At 40.6% G+C, this 22,510-nt stretch overlaps 1 protein-coding gene across 1 annotated transcript; it reads right to left on the bottom strand.

Annotated features, from left to right (window-relative positions):
- Positions 1–5,192: 5,192 nt before the first annotated feature.
- LOC5564851 (putative uncharacterized protein DDB_G0282129) lies at positions 5,193–19,540 on the bottom strand. Its single transcript, XM_021845247.1, has 3 exons — positions 19,391–19,540; positions 12,972–13,169; positions 5,193–7,853 (listed from the first exon to the last, which is right to left on the bottom strand). Exons 1-3 carry the CDS (start codon positions 19,523–19,525, stop codon positions 6,720–6,722), a joined length of 1,467 nt encoding a protein of 488 aa, XP_021700939.1. The 5' UTR covers positions 19,526–19,540; the 3' UTR covers positions 5,193–6,719.
- Between the last annotated feature and the right edge of the window lie 2,970 nt (positions 19,541–22,510).

Below are 22,510 nucleotides of genomic sequence, written 5' to 3'. Positions count from 1 at the left end.
TTCTTGACCCCTTCAGTCAAGGAATTTCTTTACTTTTCTTGAGCGAAACAGCATACTTAGCTTAAGTATGCTGTTTCGCTCAAGAAAAGTAATGAAATTCCTTGACTGAATGGGTCAAGACTGATGCAAATTTTGAAGTTTCTGCTTCCCTATGCTTAAACGATGTCAATTATGGTAAAAATCATTCTCCCAAAATTTAAAGTGATTTGGAAGAAATTTGGTTGTGCATACGCCTTTTGAAATTTATATGGAAATTACTATGGGAAAGGCAAACCTTTGGTGTTGAAGTCTCTAACTGCTCGTAATAATAATCTATGGAAAGTGAGCATACTCTGCTCATGTGAATTCTTCCCAGCTACAACTCTGCCGAAGATCACATTTTGATTGGACGTAAGGATAATTTTTTTTTATCATTGATAACAAAGTCTAAATCATGCTGGGATGATCATTCAATTACTTTCTGAGCAACACTGCTTTTTTGCTGTGAAACATAGTAGCCTGGATTACTTTGATCTATTCTACCTAGCGATCCTTTATAGAGAGATAAGCGGAAGTACACACTTTGAACGGCATTCTAGATTACCTTATGAGCCATAAAATTTTGGGCAACTGCAAGGGACATGGGGGTCTTTAATTTGTCTTTGGTTAAAGGTCTTTGAGCTACATATTCAAACTAATAAACAGCCAAAAAAAAAAATCAACAACTAAAAATCTCATTGACCAAAATTTTAAAAAGAAAAATATTTCATTTTTTGCTTCATGCAAAATTACTTTTACCAAAATAATTTTAAGCGGATTACATTACTCCTCGAGAAAAGTTCAAAACAAACATAACGCATGTTCGTTTGGCTCACATGTTGACAGCTCTCGCTGCTCGATTGGCTCACACTGACAGTAATGTCAGCTTCCGCGAATCTCTCTTATAAAGGATTACTAATTCTACCCGCCAGGAGCACCACTGTTGCCTGCCGAGCAGTTGGTTAAGCATGCAAAATGCAAACCGACTTTATGATTATGAGCAGCAATTTATCCTGACGTCCAATCGGAATGTGGTATTCGGCAAAGTTTTAGCTGAAAGGATTTCACATGAGTAGAGTTTGTTCACTTTTCCATAAAATATTATGACGACGAGATAGAGTGCTGAACACGAAAGGTTGGCGTTTTCCATAGTAATCTCCATACAAACTTCAAATGGCGTGTGCTGAGTAAAATTTCTTCCGAATTACTTCAAACTTTGGGAGGATGCTATTTATTATAATAAAAATCGTTTAAGCATAGGGCAGCCAAAATTTCAAAATTTGCATCACTCTAATGGGTTAAGTAATTTCCTACAGAGCTCCTTGGAAATGACATTCCTTCTCAACTGCGTACTGCAATCATGAACATTATGACAAATTGTAAATTTCAACTCAATTGAAATTGAAATAGCCAAATTCCAAGCTCCCGAACTTGTCTAATTTGTATGGGAAAACGACCAATGCATACCTAAGACGAGACTTGCGAAGATGGTCTTCTTTTTCTGTGATTGCTGAGTTTTTTTCATACTCCATTTTGTGTTTACATCAATCATACACAAGCCGTTCAAACACTCACATGAATATCTCAGCAAAAAAAATATTGCGTTTGCATCACGCCTAAGCATACAATTTCATGCCAGAAATAACTAGTCTCATGTTTAGAAAAACTGCTCCGCTGATTGAGGTTTTCAATGACAGTTTATTTTGAATACAATACTTTTATTTTTGTCAGCCATAAAGAAGACTGGCTGCATTTGACGTTTCATGAGAGCGGAATCTGGGCTGCATATGACGTTGATATTTTTTCTCTTCGCGAGTCTCTCTCATATGCATACTAACAATTAGGCATTTTAGGAAATTCTCTCTCTTTAGCTCTTCAACAAAACTTGAAAACAATGGTGCCAGTATCTGTCAACTTTGACAGGTACTGGTACCATTGTTTTCAGATTTTCCGAAGGAAAAAAGAGAGCGATTTTTTGATGACGTCACTGTGCAATGGGCCATTCTTTTCGACAAGAGATTCTGTGTTTAATTCTACACTGATTTCTATCTGTGGTGCCACACTTACAGTACAAATACTACTTGCCAGTTAACATTATAAATGTTAAACTTAAAAGTACCAAATTGAGTTAAATTTAATAAAAAAAATCAAATCGATTTTATAGATTTAATATTAAAATTTTTAAAAACACCAATGGCAGTGAATCGCATTGGTTATGAAACTAGGGATTGCTGTTTATTGCTGGTGGAACCATATCTGTTCAATCTTGAAGTTCAAAGTCGCGTTCATTGTGAGGTTTATGGGAACAGGTTTTATTTGAAATCTGTTATTTGCCAACATTTAAACAGCAGTTTCTTCCAAACGGACAAAAATTCGTCCGTTACTCTGTATTTTGTCAATTATGATAAACGGACTTTCTTGTTTTTCTCGATTTGTTGATCAATCGGAAGAAAACTGCTATTTCAGTTTTGACAAATGATTGGTTCTTACTAGCGCCTTAAAGCCAAAGCACTTCGAATTTCAGCATTCAAAGACGTAGGTATTGAAATCTTACTTTCTTCGATCCATAACTGTTCCATGTGATTTTTCAACAATTTTTAAATTTTATAACTATTGATCAATAATTTAAATAAGCCAGTTTCGTAATTAAATTGCATTACGAGATAAAAACGTGATAGGTATATCCAAAAACTGAATCTTTCAGCAAATATACTGATTGTCATCAGTCGAACGATGACTCTAATCTACCGTAACCATTTTCTTCTTCAACCACAGTTACCGACCTAGGTACTTTCAGCTGGATTCTGCCTTCCGATTCCAAGTTGCACTGCTCTCAACTGACAGCGACGGCACATAGAGAATTTATTCTAGTTTAGGTGATAATATTTCGTAGCAATTGTAGTTTGCATTTGCATTTTCAACCAGTTCTGTTGAATGTTTATTTCGTGTTTTGCTGTTCGCTTCGATTAGTAATTTTGAGCACATTCTTACTTTTCTACTGATTAGTTTGCTTCGTTTTCAATAAGGATCCAGCCAAAGGATGGTGCCATAAATACTCACTATTAGACGGGGTTTACTCGATTCGATTAAATATTTTTCGTTTCAACAAAACAAATAACACGTTTTAATTCAATTACTCGATCGTTTTTTGTTTTTGGTCGAATTATACATATAAAAAGCTGTCTCGTTTAGCATTCAATGGAGTACCGGTACAAAAAAAAAACCGCTCTCAGTTCTCTCGGAGATTAAACTAAAAGGATGCTCTCTCAAGTGGTTGTTTTAGAAACGCTTCAAGTCTTTTAAGATTTCAGAAACTGATTTTCATATTCTAACTGCATTTATTCTTTAGAAATGTACACGTTTGTTTGACCTGTGTGTATTTGTAGTTATGTGCATTGATTTTTTTTCGCTACCAGCTAGTATGACTTTTACTTAAAATGGATCCTATAACATTTCCCCGAATACCATTACCCCGAAAACCATCACCCCGAAAGTCAATACCCCGAATGGTCAAGTACCCCGAAAACCAATACCCCGAAAACCATTACCCCGAATAGTCCGTTACCCCGAATACCATTTCCCCGAATGGACCATAACCCCGAATTTTCTTGGCACGAAAAATTGAAGATCCGACAAATGAATCCCATATATTGCTGTTTGCGTTTGACGTGCAAATCTTGTTGAACTTAACTCCAAATGCGGTAACACAAAGTTACCAAAGGATGCTTAGCAACCATGATCCATATCACCGCCAACCTAGCATAGAAAATCAAAATTTGACTTCGCCTTCCTTGTGAAAAATCTTACCGCGTTTGGCGTTCCGACATTTGATATTTGCATTTCAAACGCACACAGCAATACCTATTTCATAGAATTTTGATGTTCATTTGAATTCATGTTATCAAAGATTTATTATTCTTTTAATCAACAGCTATTCTTCATGAGCCAAGTGTGAACCCAAATTTTACTCACAGGCGTGTACTTGATTTTGTGGGAATGATTGTGTTCACAGCAATAAATCATTTTTCGAACTGATGATAATGCTGACATGTTAATATTAGAGACCTTTCCCGCCCTCTTTCAAAAGCGTTATATTATTTGGTAATGCATAATTATATTTTTATATTGCTGGAGGCAATGCGAGTTCAACATATTCTAAAATGTCATTAGACTATGGTTTGAAAAATGTCAGATGAAAATGTTAACTGATATTAAACTGACCACTATTTCAAAAGTACATCGCTAAAGAACAGCCTATGATAAAAGAAGAAAAAATCACTGTTGAAAGCGTCAATAATTATGATGCCAACAATCACTTTGCTAGTGCAACTTCCGAAAGAATAGCCGATAACTAAAAGAAGGACAAATCTCTTGTTGGAATTTGTAATACTGACAAGATGTAATACAGACAAGTAATGTAGGGGCTTATTTTCATTTATTTTTTGAAGTCACTGTCAACTTTGAATTTTGCTCAAGACAATTTTGTCAGTCGATTTGTTTTACCGCTATCGCTCAAACTTAAACTCAAACGGTACAACTCGAAAGAACAGCCTATAACTCAATGAAGAGAAAATCATTGATTTAAATTTTTACACTGCCATTATACAACCTCGAAAGAACAGCCGATGATTGAAAGAATAAAAAATAACTAATAGGAATAGTAGTAGTTACTAAGCCGAAAACTTTCAAGCTCAAATTCGCGAGCATCCTTGAAGAATTTCTTGAAGTGCATCACTGATTTTCGGGGAAATGTCGTATTAGGGGAACTGGTTTTCGGGGTAATTTACCATTCGGGGTAATGGTTTTCGGGGTAATGTGTCATTCGGGGTAACGTTGCATTCGGGGTAATGGTTTTCGGGGTACTGGTTTTCGGGGAGATGGGTTTCGGGGTAATGGTATTCGGGGAAGTGTTATAGGACCCTTAAAATGATGTTGATTTACTCCTAGCACTCGAATGATTCATTTTACAGGTAGTAGGAAAAATAGTGGAAAACAAAAGAATAATTTGAAAGAAAATCGTGCATCCCACAATCAATCAAATTGGAAGCTTTTTGCCTGATCAATTTTCTCATTTTGTTCCCCTTTCATGAGATAATTCGTTTGTGTTTAGCTCAGCTTACTGGTGTGAATGGCGGTGGTACTACGCGAATTTAGTGAGTATTGTATCCTTCTGATTTCTCTAACTTTACTTTCCCGACTAATACATATCAAAAAGTAAAACATAATTTCGTTAAAACTATTAGATTTTGGCATTTTGTCATTTCACTGCTTGCTTTTCGTTTTGTATCTATGTTTGAAACACTTCTATGTTCTTTTACTAAAGTCCCTGAAAATGGCAAGTAAGCTGAAATCTCACTGTTCTGCTTCTCAAGCAGAATTTTCTCCTGCGGGTATGTGTGTGCACGTTCCCTCGAATGGTTTTTGGTGTGGGGGAAACGGTGGACAAAGAAACTAACAATTATTATACTAGGTACATTCATAATTTGTTTGGGCAGCCAATGTGACTTGATGATGGTTGATTTCCGACAAGATCTCAAATTAAAAGGTGCATCGTTTTGCTTCAAAACTAATCAGCACACACACATTTGCTTTTGTTTGGCTGTGGGATTTTAGTGATAAAAGTTTTTCTTTATTCATCTTTTCTGCTTTTGCCTACATGACTAAAAATCGCACATTCAAGAATGATATTTTATAATAAAGCGCAAAAAGACACGGGATGGAGACATTGCGTTCGGTCTTTATATACTAAAGGCTGTGCCTTAAATTTTAACCTACATTTCTTGGTTCGTGTGCTATTTTTGGAATTTGTGTAAGAAGTAGTTTATAGTAAATTATATTCAATATTATATATAATTCAATTTTCCACTAGCATCACCGTCTTAAACCATTGAATACCGCACACCCACTATCTGTTCCACTTCAATCTACTTGATACACAAATTCCAAACGCAACACGTTTGTTTGTAGTGTTTCGGTCTTAATCCAACTGATTGACTATGAGATCCTTTCCTCTGTCTAGTAGTATAAATTCTCTATCATCATATTTCCAGTAAAAATAGGACGACAATCGATCGATTTATTCTCTATGTTTGCTTGCTTTTGGGAGTCCATCTCTAGATGCATGATAAAATACTAATTGATAGCACAGGTAAATCGGATCTAACTTTTTAAGGAGCTCGATCTAGTTAGGATTTTGCTTGGAAATACAATCGACATTGATATTAATAATAAATAACTAAAATTCAACATTGATTTCTTATGCAAGGTCAATTATTCTAAAATATATATATGTAAGCTTGTATGTTTGTATGTAAAATAATTACAACGGATTTTGCTTGCTTGCATTAACTATCCTGAAGTAAAAAAAAAACTTTAATTTTGATGTTCTGATTAGCAACCTCTCGTTCCATTCCTCATTCGTTAGTTTTGATTTGGCTGGTCACGATGTTTCTTTTATCTCTTATACGCTGATATTTTGGAAGGATTTGTCAGGCTCAAAAGGAACTACAATTCGCCCGAACACACAGGGGGTGGCCACCCAACTTCCACGCACGTCCAACGATATGACGACAAAATGAAGACGACGATGAAGGAGACACAATGTGGTGCTGAATATTAACAATCGTTTCACAATCATCGAACTACGACACCGATTACTTTCTCGGTGTACTGGAATAACGTTCTCCTCTCCTGGATACTCTTCAGTTCATCATAGCCTTGTAGTACGTTAACATGTTATGGTGATTGTTGAACTTGCCATTGTAACTGTTGGCGCTCGGCATGTTATAGTTTGCCAAAGCAGCAGCGGCAGCAGCGAGCGCTGGGGAAGCGTTGTATGCGCTCGAACCGTTGCTATTGCCACTGCCATAGCGCATCTGTTGATTCTTGGAGAACATTTGCGAATGCTGCGACTGCTGTTGTTGTTGCTGCTGGAATTGATAGTTTCCATATTGTGAATTGAATTTGCTGCTGCCGTTGTTGTTTGATGAACCGAAGCCTTGCTGATATGCTTTATGGTTATTGTACGTGCTGGTGCTGTTGAGAAAATTGCCGCCACTGTTATTGTTGTTGTTGGTGCGGTTGGAATCCCTTCCAAGACTAGCGGCAATGTGGCTCCGGAAATACTGACTGCTATTGCTGCTACCACCGAATGTTTTGTTAAATGCACTGACCGCAACGTTAACGCCCACCTTATTCTTATTTGAAATACTATCGTAATTGTTGAAGCTGTTCCACTGGAACGGTTGTTGCTGCTGAGGCTGCTGATGTTGTGTCTGTTGCTGGAAAATTGTGGCCAAGTTGGCCTGTCCCATGCTTGCCGTAGTTCCTCCATTTGTCGGTGAGGTTCCATTGACCGGATATCGAAAATCACAACATTTACACTTTACCATCGTGTATTCCTGAATGTGGCCATTCGCTCCCAAACGATGGTACTGGGAACGATTGTCCAGAAAGAAATGAATATTATCATTCTCCGGCAGCTGAGCGAATTGCAAACGGAAGTGATCCGGCGAGGTCAAGTTGTCCAGAAGATTCAGTACATTGCGGCCACCGATTTCGACTTTGACCACTTTTGGAATCGTGGGTTCTGGTTCTGACAGATCATCTTGCGTTAGGGTAGCAGCAAATTCATCCGAGCTGCTGCCATCGCTGCTGCTGATACTATCCGTTGACGAAAGCGACGAACGTGTCGACGAACAGCTGGACGATTTTGCTTCGGTAGCATCCGTTACGATAGTCGTTTCCGGTTCGGTCGCCTCAGACGGTGGCAATGGAGAACTAGTCGATGGCCTCTCCACTTCCTCCGTTGGTGTAGTTGGTGGCGAGGACGGTTTCTGTGGAAGTTAAATATGAAATATTGTTTCGTGGTGGTTCCCTAATATGTTGTTCTTCGTCGTTTCCAATAGTCGCAATCCAAATAGCTAAGTGACGATGTAATGTCTCAGATATTACACCATTTTTGTTAGATTTGCATTATGTGTGTTACCGGTTTTGATGACATTGACATACGTACATTTCATTTTTTTAGTTCTTTGAGTGGAACTTTATTAGAACAAGACAACACTCCATGGTCTTATCCTGGGAGGGAGGCACATACTACACACGAAATATAGAACAACGTTTGTTTGAACTGCAAGATAACTCCAGCTTGCCAACAACAATCAAGGCAGGCTTGGGGAAAACCGCTAGTTTTCTTTTGTTGTGTACTTTCGATCTTTCCTGACAAACATGGAAAAAGGGCCACAGTTTTCTATGCACCAAATAATAATTTTCATTGGAAAAAGTAAAACGATGCGTTTTTCAATGCTTTATATTCAATCAGTTGAAAGGTGCTCACGTGACATTACTTGCATTTTGTGAATGAATTGATTTTCATTCAATTTTTATCACTTTTGATGAAATGCGAAAATGTGTTTTAATCAGTTACGCGCTTTTTCCATGTGAGTCCAATGTTTGAAATCTGGGCTCACAGTGACAGTTCGTGACAGCGGAATCCCGGCTCACTATGACGTACAGAAATTTTGTATTGGTTTCTCCCTCCCAGGTCTTATCCACTGGTGTACTAAACTTACTCGGTCGAAAAATTTTGACACTAGAGTGGGTCCAGATCACGTGGCGATCATACGGGAGCGTGCCCCGCTCAAGTGTCACAATTCCCAGACCGAGTGAATTTAGTACATCGGTGGATTAGACCATAGACGAAAGTCCAAGGGCTGAACAGAGGAAGGAAAATGCAAAAAAACAGAGTCGGAAAGCTGGCATGAACAGTCCCGCAACCACAAGGGCATATGGCAATATGGAGTGGTCATTCCACCGGGATGGTCCGAACCTGACCGCGTTTCTACAAGAAGCACGAATGCAGAGCATCGCCGACATCAAATACAGTGAAGCGGATTAACAAAGAAGAGACCCTCGTGCAGAGGGTACAAAAGCGTTCGAATTACCGCAGGAGTACCTTCAATGTTCCTGGCTCCGGTATGGAGTGCGATGTACGATTACGTTCTAAGACTGTCCCTTCCAACGGGCAGGGTGTCCAATCAAAATCTGTTTTCCACTTCCCGCATTTTTTCCGGATGCATAAAAATTCATTGATACCATGACCCTTCGACTTAAAAATATCCAGACGTTTGGATTTTGCAGCAGTTTTTTCATCATTAAAAATCTTTATGCTGTTTGAAAACATGATTGTCAAAAATTGGATTTTTTTTTAATTATTGCAGTGTCGTAAATATTAGATTAAATAGAGCAGAGAATTTAACAGGTGTTTGAGTCCAACCATTAAAGGGTTTTGTAAATTCTGCATCAACTTAACTTAACTTAACTTAACTTCCTTTTAAAATTATTGCAGTGTCGTAAATATTAGATTAAATAGAGCAGAGAATTTAACAGGTGTTTGAGTCCAACCATTAAAGGGTTTTGTAAATTCTGCATCAACTTAGTGCTTGATTCTGTCTTTAATTATTGAGAAGAACAGAATTCTTCAAAACATTTGCCATTAGCTGTTCTATAAATGCATTAGCAACACTGCGTTAAATATATCTTATTACTAGTTCCTGGAAAAGTTCCTGATCTGGTGAAACTTTCTTTGAATTCAGATCCAAGGAGAGATCTCCAAAAATTATTTCATTGTCATTCATTGTGGCCGCCCCAGTGCAACATGTGAGGTGATCGATGGCCCGGGACTAATTGAGGCCATGGATCGTAATAGGGAGTATCTCCCGAAAATGCAGGTGGCTGCTGAGCAACTCGATGTCATCATCGAGTTTGTTAAGAGCAAAAGCAATATCAGCAAGGACTTGAAAACAATCAGTCCCAGCTGCAAAGCAGGACTACGAGAAAGCCAAAGCACAACTTGGCAAGATAGAAGGCGAAAAACAGACACTAAGTGGTGCCAGACTGAAGTGTTTTCGTATAGACCTATCTGTCTACTAGATACCACGGGCAAGTTGTTGGATAGGTTGATCCTCAACAGGCTAATACCGTACACGGAAGGTGCGGACGGCCTGTCCAACAATCAGTTTTGATTCAGGAAAGGTAAATCTACTATGGACGCTATCTAGTCGGTCGTTCAGACAGCTGAGGTGGCAATCGAGCATAAAAACAGCGGCGTCCCACTTTGGATGTGAAGAATGTAGAAGAAGTAGAGTTGATAGCAACGTCTAGGAAACTAGGACTAGCCTTGTGACGGACTGAGGTGGTGGTGGTCAATAATCGCGAGACGAAGCAACGGGCGTTTATCTCGGTAGGTGATTGCACCATAGCGTCCAATCGATGCCTTAGGCATCTTGGGGTAATCATCGATGAAGCTCAGCTTCGCTAGCCACGTTGAATATGCCTGTAAAAGGGCATCTACGGCTATAGCGGCGCTTTCGAGGATGATGTCTAACAGCTCTGCTGTAATTACCAGCAAACGCAAGCTCCTGGCAAGCGTGGCAATATCCATACTAAGGTATGGAGGACCAATCTACTCAAAAGCGCTTAGAACGAGCAGAAACCTAAAGCGATTCGAAAGCACGTACAGGATAGTGTGCTTAAGAATAGCAAGTGCATACCGAACGGTGTCAAAAGAGGCCGTGTACATCATAGCCGGGATGACGCTCATCGGACTCATCATCAACGAAGATGTCAATGCTTCAACCAAAGAGGTGCCAGAGGAGTCCGCGACACGTGTAAAGAGGCAACGCTTAGAAGTTGGCAGCAGGAATGGGATAACTCCACTAACGGTAGATGTACCCATCGGCTAATACCAAATGTGTTTCTGTTAGGACATGGTTGCTATAGGCAGTAGGTTCGGGCACTCAGAATCTTGCGATCAACACTCGGTTTCAACAGATTATCTTCCGTCTTCTTGCGAGTTCGTGAGACGTTGATGATTTTGTTTATTCTGAACTGGGTAATCTGTGTATGTCCTAGCCTTAGGTATACCATCATTGGGGCTTGTTATTGCCTGTTTATGGATTCAAGTATATAAATAAATCAATAAACAGTTTTCCAGGAAGGGGCCTTCCTTAGCCGAGTGGTTAGGGTCCGCGGCTACAAAGCAATGTCTGGGTTCGATTCCCGGTCGATCCAGGATCTTTTCGTAATGGAAATTCCCTTGACTTCCCTGGGCCTAAAGCATTATCGTACCCGCCACACGATAATCTAGTGCGAAAATGGCAACTTTGGCCAAGAAAGCTCTCAGTTAATAACTGTGGAAGTGCTCATAAGAACACTAAGCTGAGAAGCAGGCTCTGTCCCAGTGGAGACGTAATTCCAAGAAAAAAAAATAATAAGAAGAAGTTTTCCAGGAAGCTTACAAAACCGATAAGATGGGTGGTTTGAAACTGCAAATGATTTAAGAAAAATACTCTGCCGGGGACTACGACAATGTGAAGAAGTATCGTGCAGAGAAACTATTTTCAACAGATCCAGTCATGTTTTACTCCGCGTATGATAGAGACATTGTCCATCCAACATAAAGGGGGCAGGCCTGTACACACGCCTGCAACGTGTCCTCTTGTAGATTGAACTGTGGCTACGATTAATTCTACCTTAAGTAATAAAAATGTACCGTATAGTGCTGATAACTTTGACAATTGATCAATGCTCTTTCTCGAGGAAAATGTCAGTTTCCGTGATCAATTTGAATTGCAATAGCACTGACCGTATGTCAAAGTCATTAAAATCGGTAAACCGGTTAGTATTTTATATGTATGGAATTATTTTCAAGACTAGTTGTATAAACATAGTAACACCTTTTTGGATACCAAAGTTAAGTTTTTCTATTATTAAGGTTAAATTTTATGTTTGTAAAAATGTTCATTTCATGATGTCATAGGACCACATCTTAAGACGTTGCTTTAAAACCTCAATAGTGCATGAGAACTTGGATATCATTGTTTTTCAGACACTACCACATAAATACTAGGCTGGGTTTTCTCGTTTATTTAAAATTTACAAAATTGGTTATATGCTACCAAATTCAAGTTTTTCCATTTCTATTTGAAAAAAATATATTTTATCAAACTCCCTGCGGATGGAGTATCATTGGCCTTGCCATGCGATATACAAATCAAAAAATGGTATTTATGACTTTTTAAAGGCCACATCTGTGAGAGTGCTTATAGAACACACAGACCACCAGGCTTTGTCCTGGTGAGGCATAACACCCTCAGCAGAAGAAGAGCGACAAGAGAAGTATTCAAGATATTTTAATATTTTTTAATATGAAAAATGTAAGAAGGAAACTTATAACATTAGTGTGAGTAACAACAACAAATTTACAGCATAAATCTAGGTTGGGTAAGGGGATTTTTCCGTAATAAATTCCATACAAATTTCTATCATGATGCGCACATTGTTACCGGTTATGCCCGAATTTTGACCAATTGTTTGAGACCCAAAATAGAACAGAAAGAAAAACTTTGATCTGCTAAAACGTTTGAAGTGTTCCACCCTAATACGCATGTACAAATAGTGTTAAGAAATACTAGCTAGTATTAGACTAGTCTGAATTGAGTTCTGCATTTGTGCAACAGCACATAAATACAGCTCGCAGATTTTGCTCAAAATGCCAGCAAAGTACATTTCCAACTTGGGAATCGGCAACTGTAGTGAAATCGGGCATTCTTGAGTATCCCCGGGAAACCCAGATTGGGACACTACAACTCCAAATCCAAGACGCACACTGCATTTCTAGTTGTACAACGCCCCTGTCAAAAGGCTGTCTTGCTGAGACATAAATTGCTTCCTCTCAGACCTTCCCGAAGCAGAACTGTGGGAGTAATCATTGATACTCGTGTGGATGCTCCAAGTGCGAGATTAATACTAGCTAATGAATGATATCCAAGGCCAAGCTAACTACTAGTGGTGCTGTAAGAAAATGTCAGGAGATTCAAATTTCCAACTAAATTCAATTATGGTCTGCAATTTCACGTTGAACACCGAACTTCTTATCGATAACACGTTACCTTAATCTCATCAGAATCCAGAGAGCTGACGCCACTCGATTCGCTGCCAACGGGTGAGACCAGCTGCTTCTTACCGTGGCTTCCGGTAGTCGTAACAGCACGGCAGTCCACACTGAGCGGTGAAATCGGCGACAGTAGCCCGAAGCCTTCCATCAGATCTCCAACGGTCGTCAGCGGAACAGCGATGTTTAACGCCATCTAGAACCGGAATAAAAAAATTACAATTAATTTAATAGTTGAACCTTTTCAAACACTATAAATCCTGTGGTGTACAATAGAGTCTAATATTATTTTTTGAATGTTTCAGCATGGTTGAAAAATTTATTGTTTTTACTATAAATATTTTTTTTTATTGTATCGATAAATCCGATATGTTATTACGTTTTACCAGATCATGTTATTGTGGGTGGAAATATTGGAGATTCAAGCCGCAGGGAAAAGACTTTTCCGGGAGAAAATAACTTGACACGTGTTCTAGTTAATGGTCGAACTACTAATGAAAATTTATTACAGGTTCATATTCTACAAGGGTGGTTGCTATGGAATGTACATAGCAACGGAATGATGTTGAATATATCAATGATTGCTTCGATTGCTTCAACACTCCTCCTCAACATCATGTGGTAGAATCCCTATGGCTTCTCGCAGTTGCTGTAGCTTCACCGCTCCCAAAGGCTTGGTAAGAAGATCCGCTTCCATCTGCTCCGTAGGACAGTACCGAATTGATATGATACCTGCCGACGCCAAATCCTTCACAAAGCAGTACTTGGTGTCGATGTGTTTTGATTTCCGAGAGATCCTATCCGCTGCTACGAGTGCAATGCAGCTCTGGTTGTCTTCATTGACCACTATGGGCAACGCCAGTTGCTCGCCCAAGTCGTCTACCAGTCGACGTACCCACTGCAGCTCTTGCAAGCATTCCGCTAGAGCGATGTACTCCGCTTCAGTGCTGGACAGGGACACGCACGTTTGCTTCCTGCTTCCCCAGCCAACGAGTCCGCCACCGAACTTGAAAATATAGCCAGTGTTGGACTTCCTGTTGTCTACTTCGCCAGCCCAGTCTGCATCCACGAAGCACTCCACTTGAAGGTTATCACCACCACCCAGATGGAGCTCGTAATTCTCGGTGCCTTTGAGGTAACGTAGCACCCGCTTTGCCTCGTTCCAATCCGCCGTGGTTGGTTTCGTAACCCGACGCCCGAGTATCGAAGTCGAGATTGCAATGTCCGGGCGCGTATTGACAGCGATGTACAACAAAGCACCGATCAAACTTTGGTACTGTTGTCCATCTGCCAATGAGTCGCTATCCTCCTCCTTTTGTTGAACAAATCCGCTGGCCATCGGAACCCGGGACGCTTTGCAGTTCACCATGTTGAACCGCGATAGAAGCTTCCTCACGTACGACTTCTGATTAAGGAAGAATCGGTCAGCATCGCGTCGAACGTGGATTCCCAGAAAGAACGTCAAGTCACCTAACTCGACAATCTTGAAGCTCTTGCTCAAAACCGTGACCAGCTTCTGGTATTCTTGTTCCGTTCTGCACACGACAACGATATCGTCCACATAGATCAATATGTACGAGTACATGCCATTCACGATCCGCAAATAGAGGCACGGATCAGCCGAAGATTGATGGAATCCCATGCTCTTCAACGCCGCATCGATCCGCTGGTTCCATACCCGTGCAGCCTGCTTGAGTCCGTAGAGGCTTCGTTTCAAGAGACACACGGTATTCGGATCACCATTCGAGTACCCAGGAGGCTGCTTCATGTGGATCTCCTCCTGCAGCACGCCATACAGATACGCGGTCTTGATATCAATGTGCTTGACGAGCATTTGCCGTTTGCTTGCTATTGTCAGCACAGTACGGAATGTGATTTGCTTCACCACCGGAGCAAACACCTGATCGTAATCAGTTCCGTATTTTTGGGAAAAACCCTGTGCGACCAACCTGGCCTTGTATTGTACAGTTTTCCCCGATTCGTCCGGTTTACACTTGAATACCCACTTGCAGCCAACAACGTTGCCTCGTTGGGGTGCCTTTGTAAGGGTCCACGTCTCGTTGTCTCGTAGAGATGCCATCTCCTCGTCCATGGCTGCTTTCCACTTTTCGCTGTCCTGGCTCTCAATCGCTTCTCGATATGTACTTGGCTCAGTACACGTGTTCACAGCCAGGCCAATTGTATCGGTATACCGCCCTGGGGGTACACCGAAATTTTCCCTCTGCGAGCGCCGCAGATGATCACGAGTAACTGGAACGGCAACGCGCTCCTCCTGTACTGGTACTGCCTCGTTGGGGTCATCGTTGTCTTCATCGAATCCGAAAAATTCTTCTTCATCTTGAGAATCATCGCCTCTTCCTGCATTCTGGCCACAATCGTACAGTCGAACTGCAACCTGTTCGTCTTCGGTCGGGCACTCACCTGGTAGACTACGGACGGTTCCATCCTTCACGTTCTTGTCCTCATCGTCGAGCTCCAAGAAACGCACGTCACGGCTGATGACTATTTGGCCAGTAGAGGTATTCAGCAAACGATAAGCCTTGCTGTCCGACGCGTATCCGACGAAGGTCATTTTTGTCGCCTTCTCTTCAAACTTCTTCCTCTTTTGTGGCGGAGTCCACACGTAGGCACTGCAACCGAACACCTTCAGATGTTGCAAATCCGGTTTTGTACCGAACCAGATCTCGTGCGGAGTCGATCCGATCGCTGATGACGGCAACCGGTTCTGAAGATAAGCAGCGGTGTTCACTGCTTCCGCCCAGAAACGACGAGGTAAGCCAGCATCCAACAGCATACACAGACCCATTTCATTTAACGTTCTGTTTCTCCTTTCAGCCACGCCGTTCTGCTGTGGAGCGTAACCAGCGGTGAATTCTGCCTTGATTCCTTCCTCTGCGTAAAACTTACGCAACGCATTGCTGGTGTACTCGCCACCCCGGTCTGAACGGATGACCTTCGGCTTCCTTCCGAATTGAGTTTCGGTGAACCTGACATACTCACGTATCTTTTCGATGACCTCAGACTTCTCCTTCAAAAAATAGACGACTGTATAGCGGCTGTGGTCGTCAATCATCGTCTTATAATATCGGCACCCGCCCGGCGATGTCGTCATAGGACCGCATACATCACTGTGAACGATATCTAGCACCGCCTTCGACTTCTTCTCGGCTGCTTGTGGAAACGGCGGACGTGCCATCTTCCCTTCGACGCAACTCTCACAAGTCATCCGGATACCACATGGCTTGATTTTCATTCCAGAAGCCAAACCACGCCGCTCAACTTCGCCAATCGCATCTGGATCTCGGTGGCCTAGTCGTCGATGCCACGTGTGCAAACAATCCGTGTTGTGCTGCTTATCACTCACCAACAACGATTTTTCGACCACATTCAGACGGTACAGGCCGCTTACGCGATCAGCCGTCGCAATCACTGACCCATCGTACACCAACCGACATTGATCCGCATCGAATTCCGCGCGCACACCTTTCTCTGCCAGCTTTGGCACCGAAATCAAATTGCCTTCGAGTCCCGGGGCAAAAATCACACCGGTCAACGTAATCGACACTTTTTCGTTGCGACCATTTACGCATTCGATTTCACAGTCCCCGACACCTGCCGTACGCAGTACTTTACCACCGGCGGTCGAAATCTCTGGACGCACACTCTCATCGAGACGCACAAACGAATTGCGGTTTTTCGCCAAATGTGACGTCGCGCCCGAATCGATCACCCACGCACTCGCATCTTGCTTACCGGACCGCACCATAAACGTGAACGACTTTGCGTCGTTTTCGCGCACTGTTTTGGCCTTAGCCTTTTCTCTCTTCGGATCCGCATTTCCGCCACACTCTGCCAGGTACGCCTTACAATTTCGCTTCCGGTGCCCTGGCTTGCCGCAGTGATAGCAGACGACACTTTTCTGCGACGCACTCGCTCCGCCGGTTCGCAGCACTTGCTCGTCGGAACCGGATCGTTTCCGAAGCTTCTCCGCTTCATCCAGCAGCTTTACCTTCACGAGGTCCAAGGTGAGCTCATCTTCGTTTCGCGCTTCCAGTGCCGTCGTCAGGGGATTGAACGACTCCGGAAGTCCCCGCAGTATCAGCGCCACCTTGAGGCACTCTTGCATCTCAAAACCGGAATTTTCGAGACGCGCATACTGCTTCTCAATTACCGCCAGGTAGGCCTCCATATTGTCACCTACCTTGAAATTCTGGTTCGTGATTTGACGGAGTAGGGTCACCCGTTGCCCCAACGTGGTCCTCTCGTGATGAGCTTTCAGAGCCGCCCACGTGTCCTTCGCCGTCGTCTTGTCACGAATCAACGCGTATTGGCTCTCATCCACCATCAAGTGAATCGTGGCCAACGTCCTCTCATCGCTATCGTTCCATGCGTCCGTTATCGGTTCCGGAGGAGTACCTGGTTCCACGTGCTTCCACAGCTGCTCCCTCCGCAGTAACGCTTTCACGGAGAACGACCATGCTTGGTAGTTCGAATTGTTCAATTTCACAATTTTCGCCCACTCCATCGCTTCGAGAAAAAACAGCAAACTCTTCACGCTTCAATTTTCCGATCACGAGTTTCCGGCTGGGCCAATAACCTATTGGAGATTCAAGCCGCAGGGAAAAGACTTTTCCGGGAGAAAATAACTTGACACGTGTTCTAGTTAATGGTCGAACTACTAATGAAAATTTATTACAGGTTCATATTCTACAAGGGTGGTTGCTATGGAATGTACATAGCAACGGAATGATGTTGAATATATCAATGATTGCTTCGATTGCTTCAACAGGAAATACAATCAAACTTCGATTTTATCACTACACTTTTTTTTTAATTTATGTAACAGATTATTAAGCGGAGTATGTTTAAGAAAAAAAATACTGATTGAACTTTTTTGCAAAAGTGAAGTGTTGAAGTTCAATTAGTAGTTTTTTTTCTTAAGTTTTATGTTGTTCTAAGGCCCAAGTAAGAATGACACAAAAGTCAAAACTGAAAAAAGCAGTTTTCTCCCTTTAAAACAACAAATTGAAAAAATTAAAAACACAGCCTTTTTATTTGGTGTTTTTATTTTCTTCGTTTTGTCAATCTTAAAAGAAAAAACCGCTTTTTCAGTTCTGACTGTTGTGCCATTTTTACTTGGGCCTTAAGCAAAGTATGAATGATAACCTTGTAGGTTTGTTCATCTTTAATGGTCTTTTAAATTCCAAGAAACACGAACTACAAAATGCTTGACGTTTGATTGTTTATATGTTGATCACCGACCCAGTTCCTAAAAACGTAAACGACATTAGGGTGTTGGTTCACTTTCATTCATTGACAGCTCTGTCGAGAAGGTGTGATCTATTCTGGCCGAACCGGTTCCACTATCATTGCGTTTGGGCCTTCGATAGTACGCAATAATTAAGTATCATACAAAAAGTGCACGATAAAAAAAATGCCAAATGCTTGATATGCTCACTATGCACCGCCTACCCCTATATTTTTTGCGCGAAGATGGCTTTGAAAACCACCAAATAAAAGTTCCGTAAGTTCTATTGTTTTGGTCTGAATTCAGTAGGTTTGACTATTTTATTTTATAATTTTATTGCTACGATACATAACGAATATTTTTATTGTAAAACTGTTATTTACAATTAACAGATTGGTTGCCAAATGAAATATTTACGTTGCAATTAAATCTATTGTATTTTAATCATCATTTTAATCATATTCTTTATCAGGGCACATCGAGAGCACGGAAAAAACTTCACATTAGTAAAGCGATATAGGGTAAGTGTACCAGTTATGGACATAGTGGTTCCCTATTTCGCCATACGTGGTAACTTTAATGTCTTCAAATTTTGGAAATTTTTGTGTGTTGTAGCAGTTAGATTTAAGATAAATCTTGATGTTAAAGCATTCAAAAATATTCAAAATGCGAAAGATATAAAAATGTCACATATGGCCAAATAGGGAACCACTATGGCCATAACTGGTACACTTTCCCTAGATATTCAACGACCTTCACTTTGTGCGGGAGACATTTTTGTTCGCTCGATTCCCCCTGTGGAGGCCATGACGACGTACGACAAAACGAAAATTCGCCATTTTTACAGCACTCTTTCTTTACTTTCTTATCATTATTTCTCGGTTCAATTTCATGAGCAGAAGCAAAAAAAAATCACAGAGTCTGCACTGGCTGATAATCCTTTTGCTAATGCCGATACGAAGCAAAATTGATAGTCAAAACACAGCATTCACCTTTTGCTTTCGCCACCTTTGGGCAAATGCTTATCGGATGGAGCCCCTTTTGGAGAACTTTGCAGTTTCTGATGTGGTAGAATTCGCAAAATTCTGCATTCAGCACTAGACGGTGAGAAAAGTGGAAAAACTGTATACGAGATGTATTGGTCGGAAAATAAAAATAGCAATGATTACGTTGGCAAGTTCAGGACAGAATAAGACGACCCGCGAGCTCTCACTACACACTACTTCTAAACTGTTAGTAAAGTGGTACGTGATCACAACCTGCGGTGCGAAGTGAGTTTCAAAAATGAGCAGTGAAATTTTCATCTGATTGCTTTGACTTCTACACTCGAGGACTGACAGATGGGCATTTCACTTCTCTCACTCGCATTGGCCCACGGCGAGCTGTGAACGTGAGACAGATTGGGGCTTCGCCAGTCTCTTCGGCTCCAACTTTTGGTGACGGCGTTGTGTTTCGCCTGTTTAGGGATCTCAAGAAAAAAAAAAACACCCTTGTCCTCCTTATCAATCATGATAGGGTACCCGAGTAGGAACGAATAACTCGCACCATCTGTGCAAACCATAATTTGGTATCATACCCTAATTAGATATTATTCAGTAGTTCTGGTTCTTCTTCTTTCTGGCGTTACGTCCCAACTGGGACAAAGCCTGCTTCTCAGCTTAGTGTTCTTATGAGCACTTCCACAGTTATTAACTGAGAGCTTTCTATGCCAATTGACCATTTTTGCATGTGTATATCGTGTGGCAGGTACGAAGATACTATGCCCTGGGAAGTCGAGAAAATTTCCAACCCGAAAAGATCCTCGACCGGTGGGATTGAACCCACGACCCTCAGCTTGGTCTTGCTGAATAGCTGCGCGTTTACCGCTACGGCTATCTGGGCCCAGTAGTTCTGGTATTGAACATATTATAAATCAAAGTAAAAATACCTCACTGAGGTTGAAACCTGTTGAGGACTGCTTGAGGTATTGAACCACTGTTTTCGGGTGTCCATTCAAAATCGGTTTTTCAATTCCCAGATTTTCCCGGTTGCCCAAAATATTTTAAACACTGATGGTAAAATGATCCTGATTTTTCACATTTTCTTTTTTATAGAATATGCGGAGGACCTGAACTAACTTATTCATCAACTATTTTTGATTAAATTACTGTGAGCTTAAAACGGTTTAAATTTCTAAAAGTTCTGAACAAAATAAGATAATCTATTTGTTGAATGTTGGTCATTTAGATAGACCATCCTCTAGCGAGTGGAGGTTCAGAGAGATTGTGACATTACTTATATAAACATTTTTTTCTGCTATTCGTACCTATCTAAATTAAGACTATATTTTTACAATAGGGCAGTGAATCAAATTGTCATCAAAACAGACGAAAAACAAACAAAGCAAGCTCACTCACAACCGTTTGTCCCAACTGTTGCAGATAAGGACAATCAAAATTGTCATGACAATCACAACATTGTTGCATCCAAATTTGTTTTATGGATGCTGATCGATACTGTGTCATTGTTTACAAACACGGAAAAAGCTCTAGAAAATGGCAATGTGAAGCCAGAAAAATCGGTGCGCACGTGGTGATCGATCATTGTCATAATCTGTTCAAGTAGTGATAAACTGATGTTGCGGAATAAAATTGTTGCTACGAGAATAGGAGATGACAATGTCTGTTGCTGCGTATTGGGTGACAATCTGGCTTTGCATTTCATCTAATCACTCGATCATCTAAGAAAGATAGGGATTGAATAGCAAGATATCATCTTAGCGCTCTTTGCTTGATCTTTCATCATCATCTTTGTTTCTTTTGAAGCTAGATCAAATCATTTAAACTCAGAAGGCCACGCGTAACGTATTGTTATGAAAAACTGTCGAAATCAGTGACAACTATAAATACAACGCGAGGCAATCAAGCCCAAAATAGTAAATTGTAAGGGAATACATAGAAGTAATTAAATGATTAACATTTAATAACATTAATTATTACTTGGTTTTACTTGTAGATTTGCAAATTACCGAGACATTTGTGCCCTGCTCCTTGCAGCATTTAGTACCGTCAAACGGGGTAACTTGCAACAGGGGTGAAACTTGCAACACTTCGACATTGAACCGAATTATCGTTTCGTTCAGCACTGAGTTAAATTATTATGATTTATTATTGATTTTATTGACCTTAGGTATAAAATAGAAGATTTTGGCAAGGGTTTGGGCATTTTTTTCTTTCTTGGTTGGTTTGCTGGAGGTGAAAATTATATTACACGTTGGGTTGTTTGAAATTTATGTTGAAAAACGTTCCTCGTACCACACAAACGGTAGAAATATGTCATTCGAGGCATTTGCTATCAGTTACAGTACTTGGTAGTGTACAAATTGACAATATAAAAGTTTTGATAATTTGATACTTAAACACTATAAAAAATCAAAAACGTTTTTGACTACCCTTGTGGGGTAACTTGCAACAGCAATTTTGACCTCAATTCTCGCATACTCTGAGATAACGCCCTAAAAGCCATTGGTAGCCACGTGTGTAGCTCGTTGTTTCTGAGCAAAAGAAAGAATAATCATCCAAACCAACATCATGGGCAGGTAGATAACGATCCTTTCTTCCCCATAGCGTTGTTAAATAGCATGAAAATCCATTCAAATGCTCAGAAACAACAAGCTACACACATGGTTACCAATGGCTTTTAGGGCGAGATCAGAAGTTATGCGAGAATTGTTTGATATTTCTTGCCGTTTGTCATCGAAAACACATGAAAAGGCTAAATTGAACATACTATTTGTTCAGTAACATTGAAATTTATTTACCGCAACCAATTCAATACACGTTTGGTACTAAATATTAGATAATTTACACGAATCGCATTACTATTAAATTTGGTTTTATTTCTTCATAAAAATAATGAATAATTTTGAAAATCTGTACTAAAATTAACTTGCTGATCTGCAATTGGGAACTTTCTCCATGAAATATAATGAAAGTTATGTCAAAACACCAACAGAGACCATTTTAAGACCTATATATCAATATGTGATACGTCGAATTAATTTAAATATTAATTTAAATCAATAATAATCAGTTTTCTAAGAGTAGAGCAGCCTGTCCCTGGTTATTGTCATGTTTTTACTGCAGATAATTTATAAATGATCACGATAACACGATCAAGGTTAATTTTTTAATAATTTTCTATAGGTAGCACTGTGTGTTGCATGTTACCCCACATCAGGGGTAGCATTAAAAATGTATACTTTTCGTATACTCGCGCGAAAGAACACCCTAGTGGTCGATTTTAGTGTT

The sequence above is a fragment of the Aedes aegypti genome, chromosome 2 (genome assembly GCF_002204515.2).
Source record: "Aedes aegypti strain LVP_AGWG chromosome 2, AaegL5.0 Primary Assembly, whole genome shotgun sequence".
NCBI lineage: Eukaryota > Metazoa > Arthropoda > Insecta > Diptera > Culicidae > Aedes > Aedes aegypti.
This window is presented reverse-complemented; position numbering and strand designations above follow the sequence as displayed.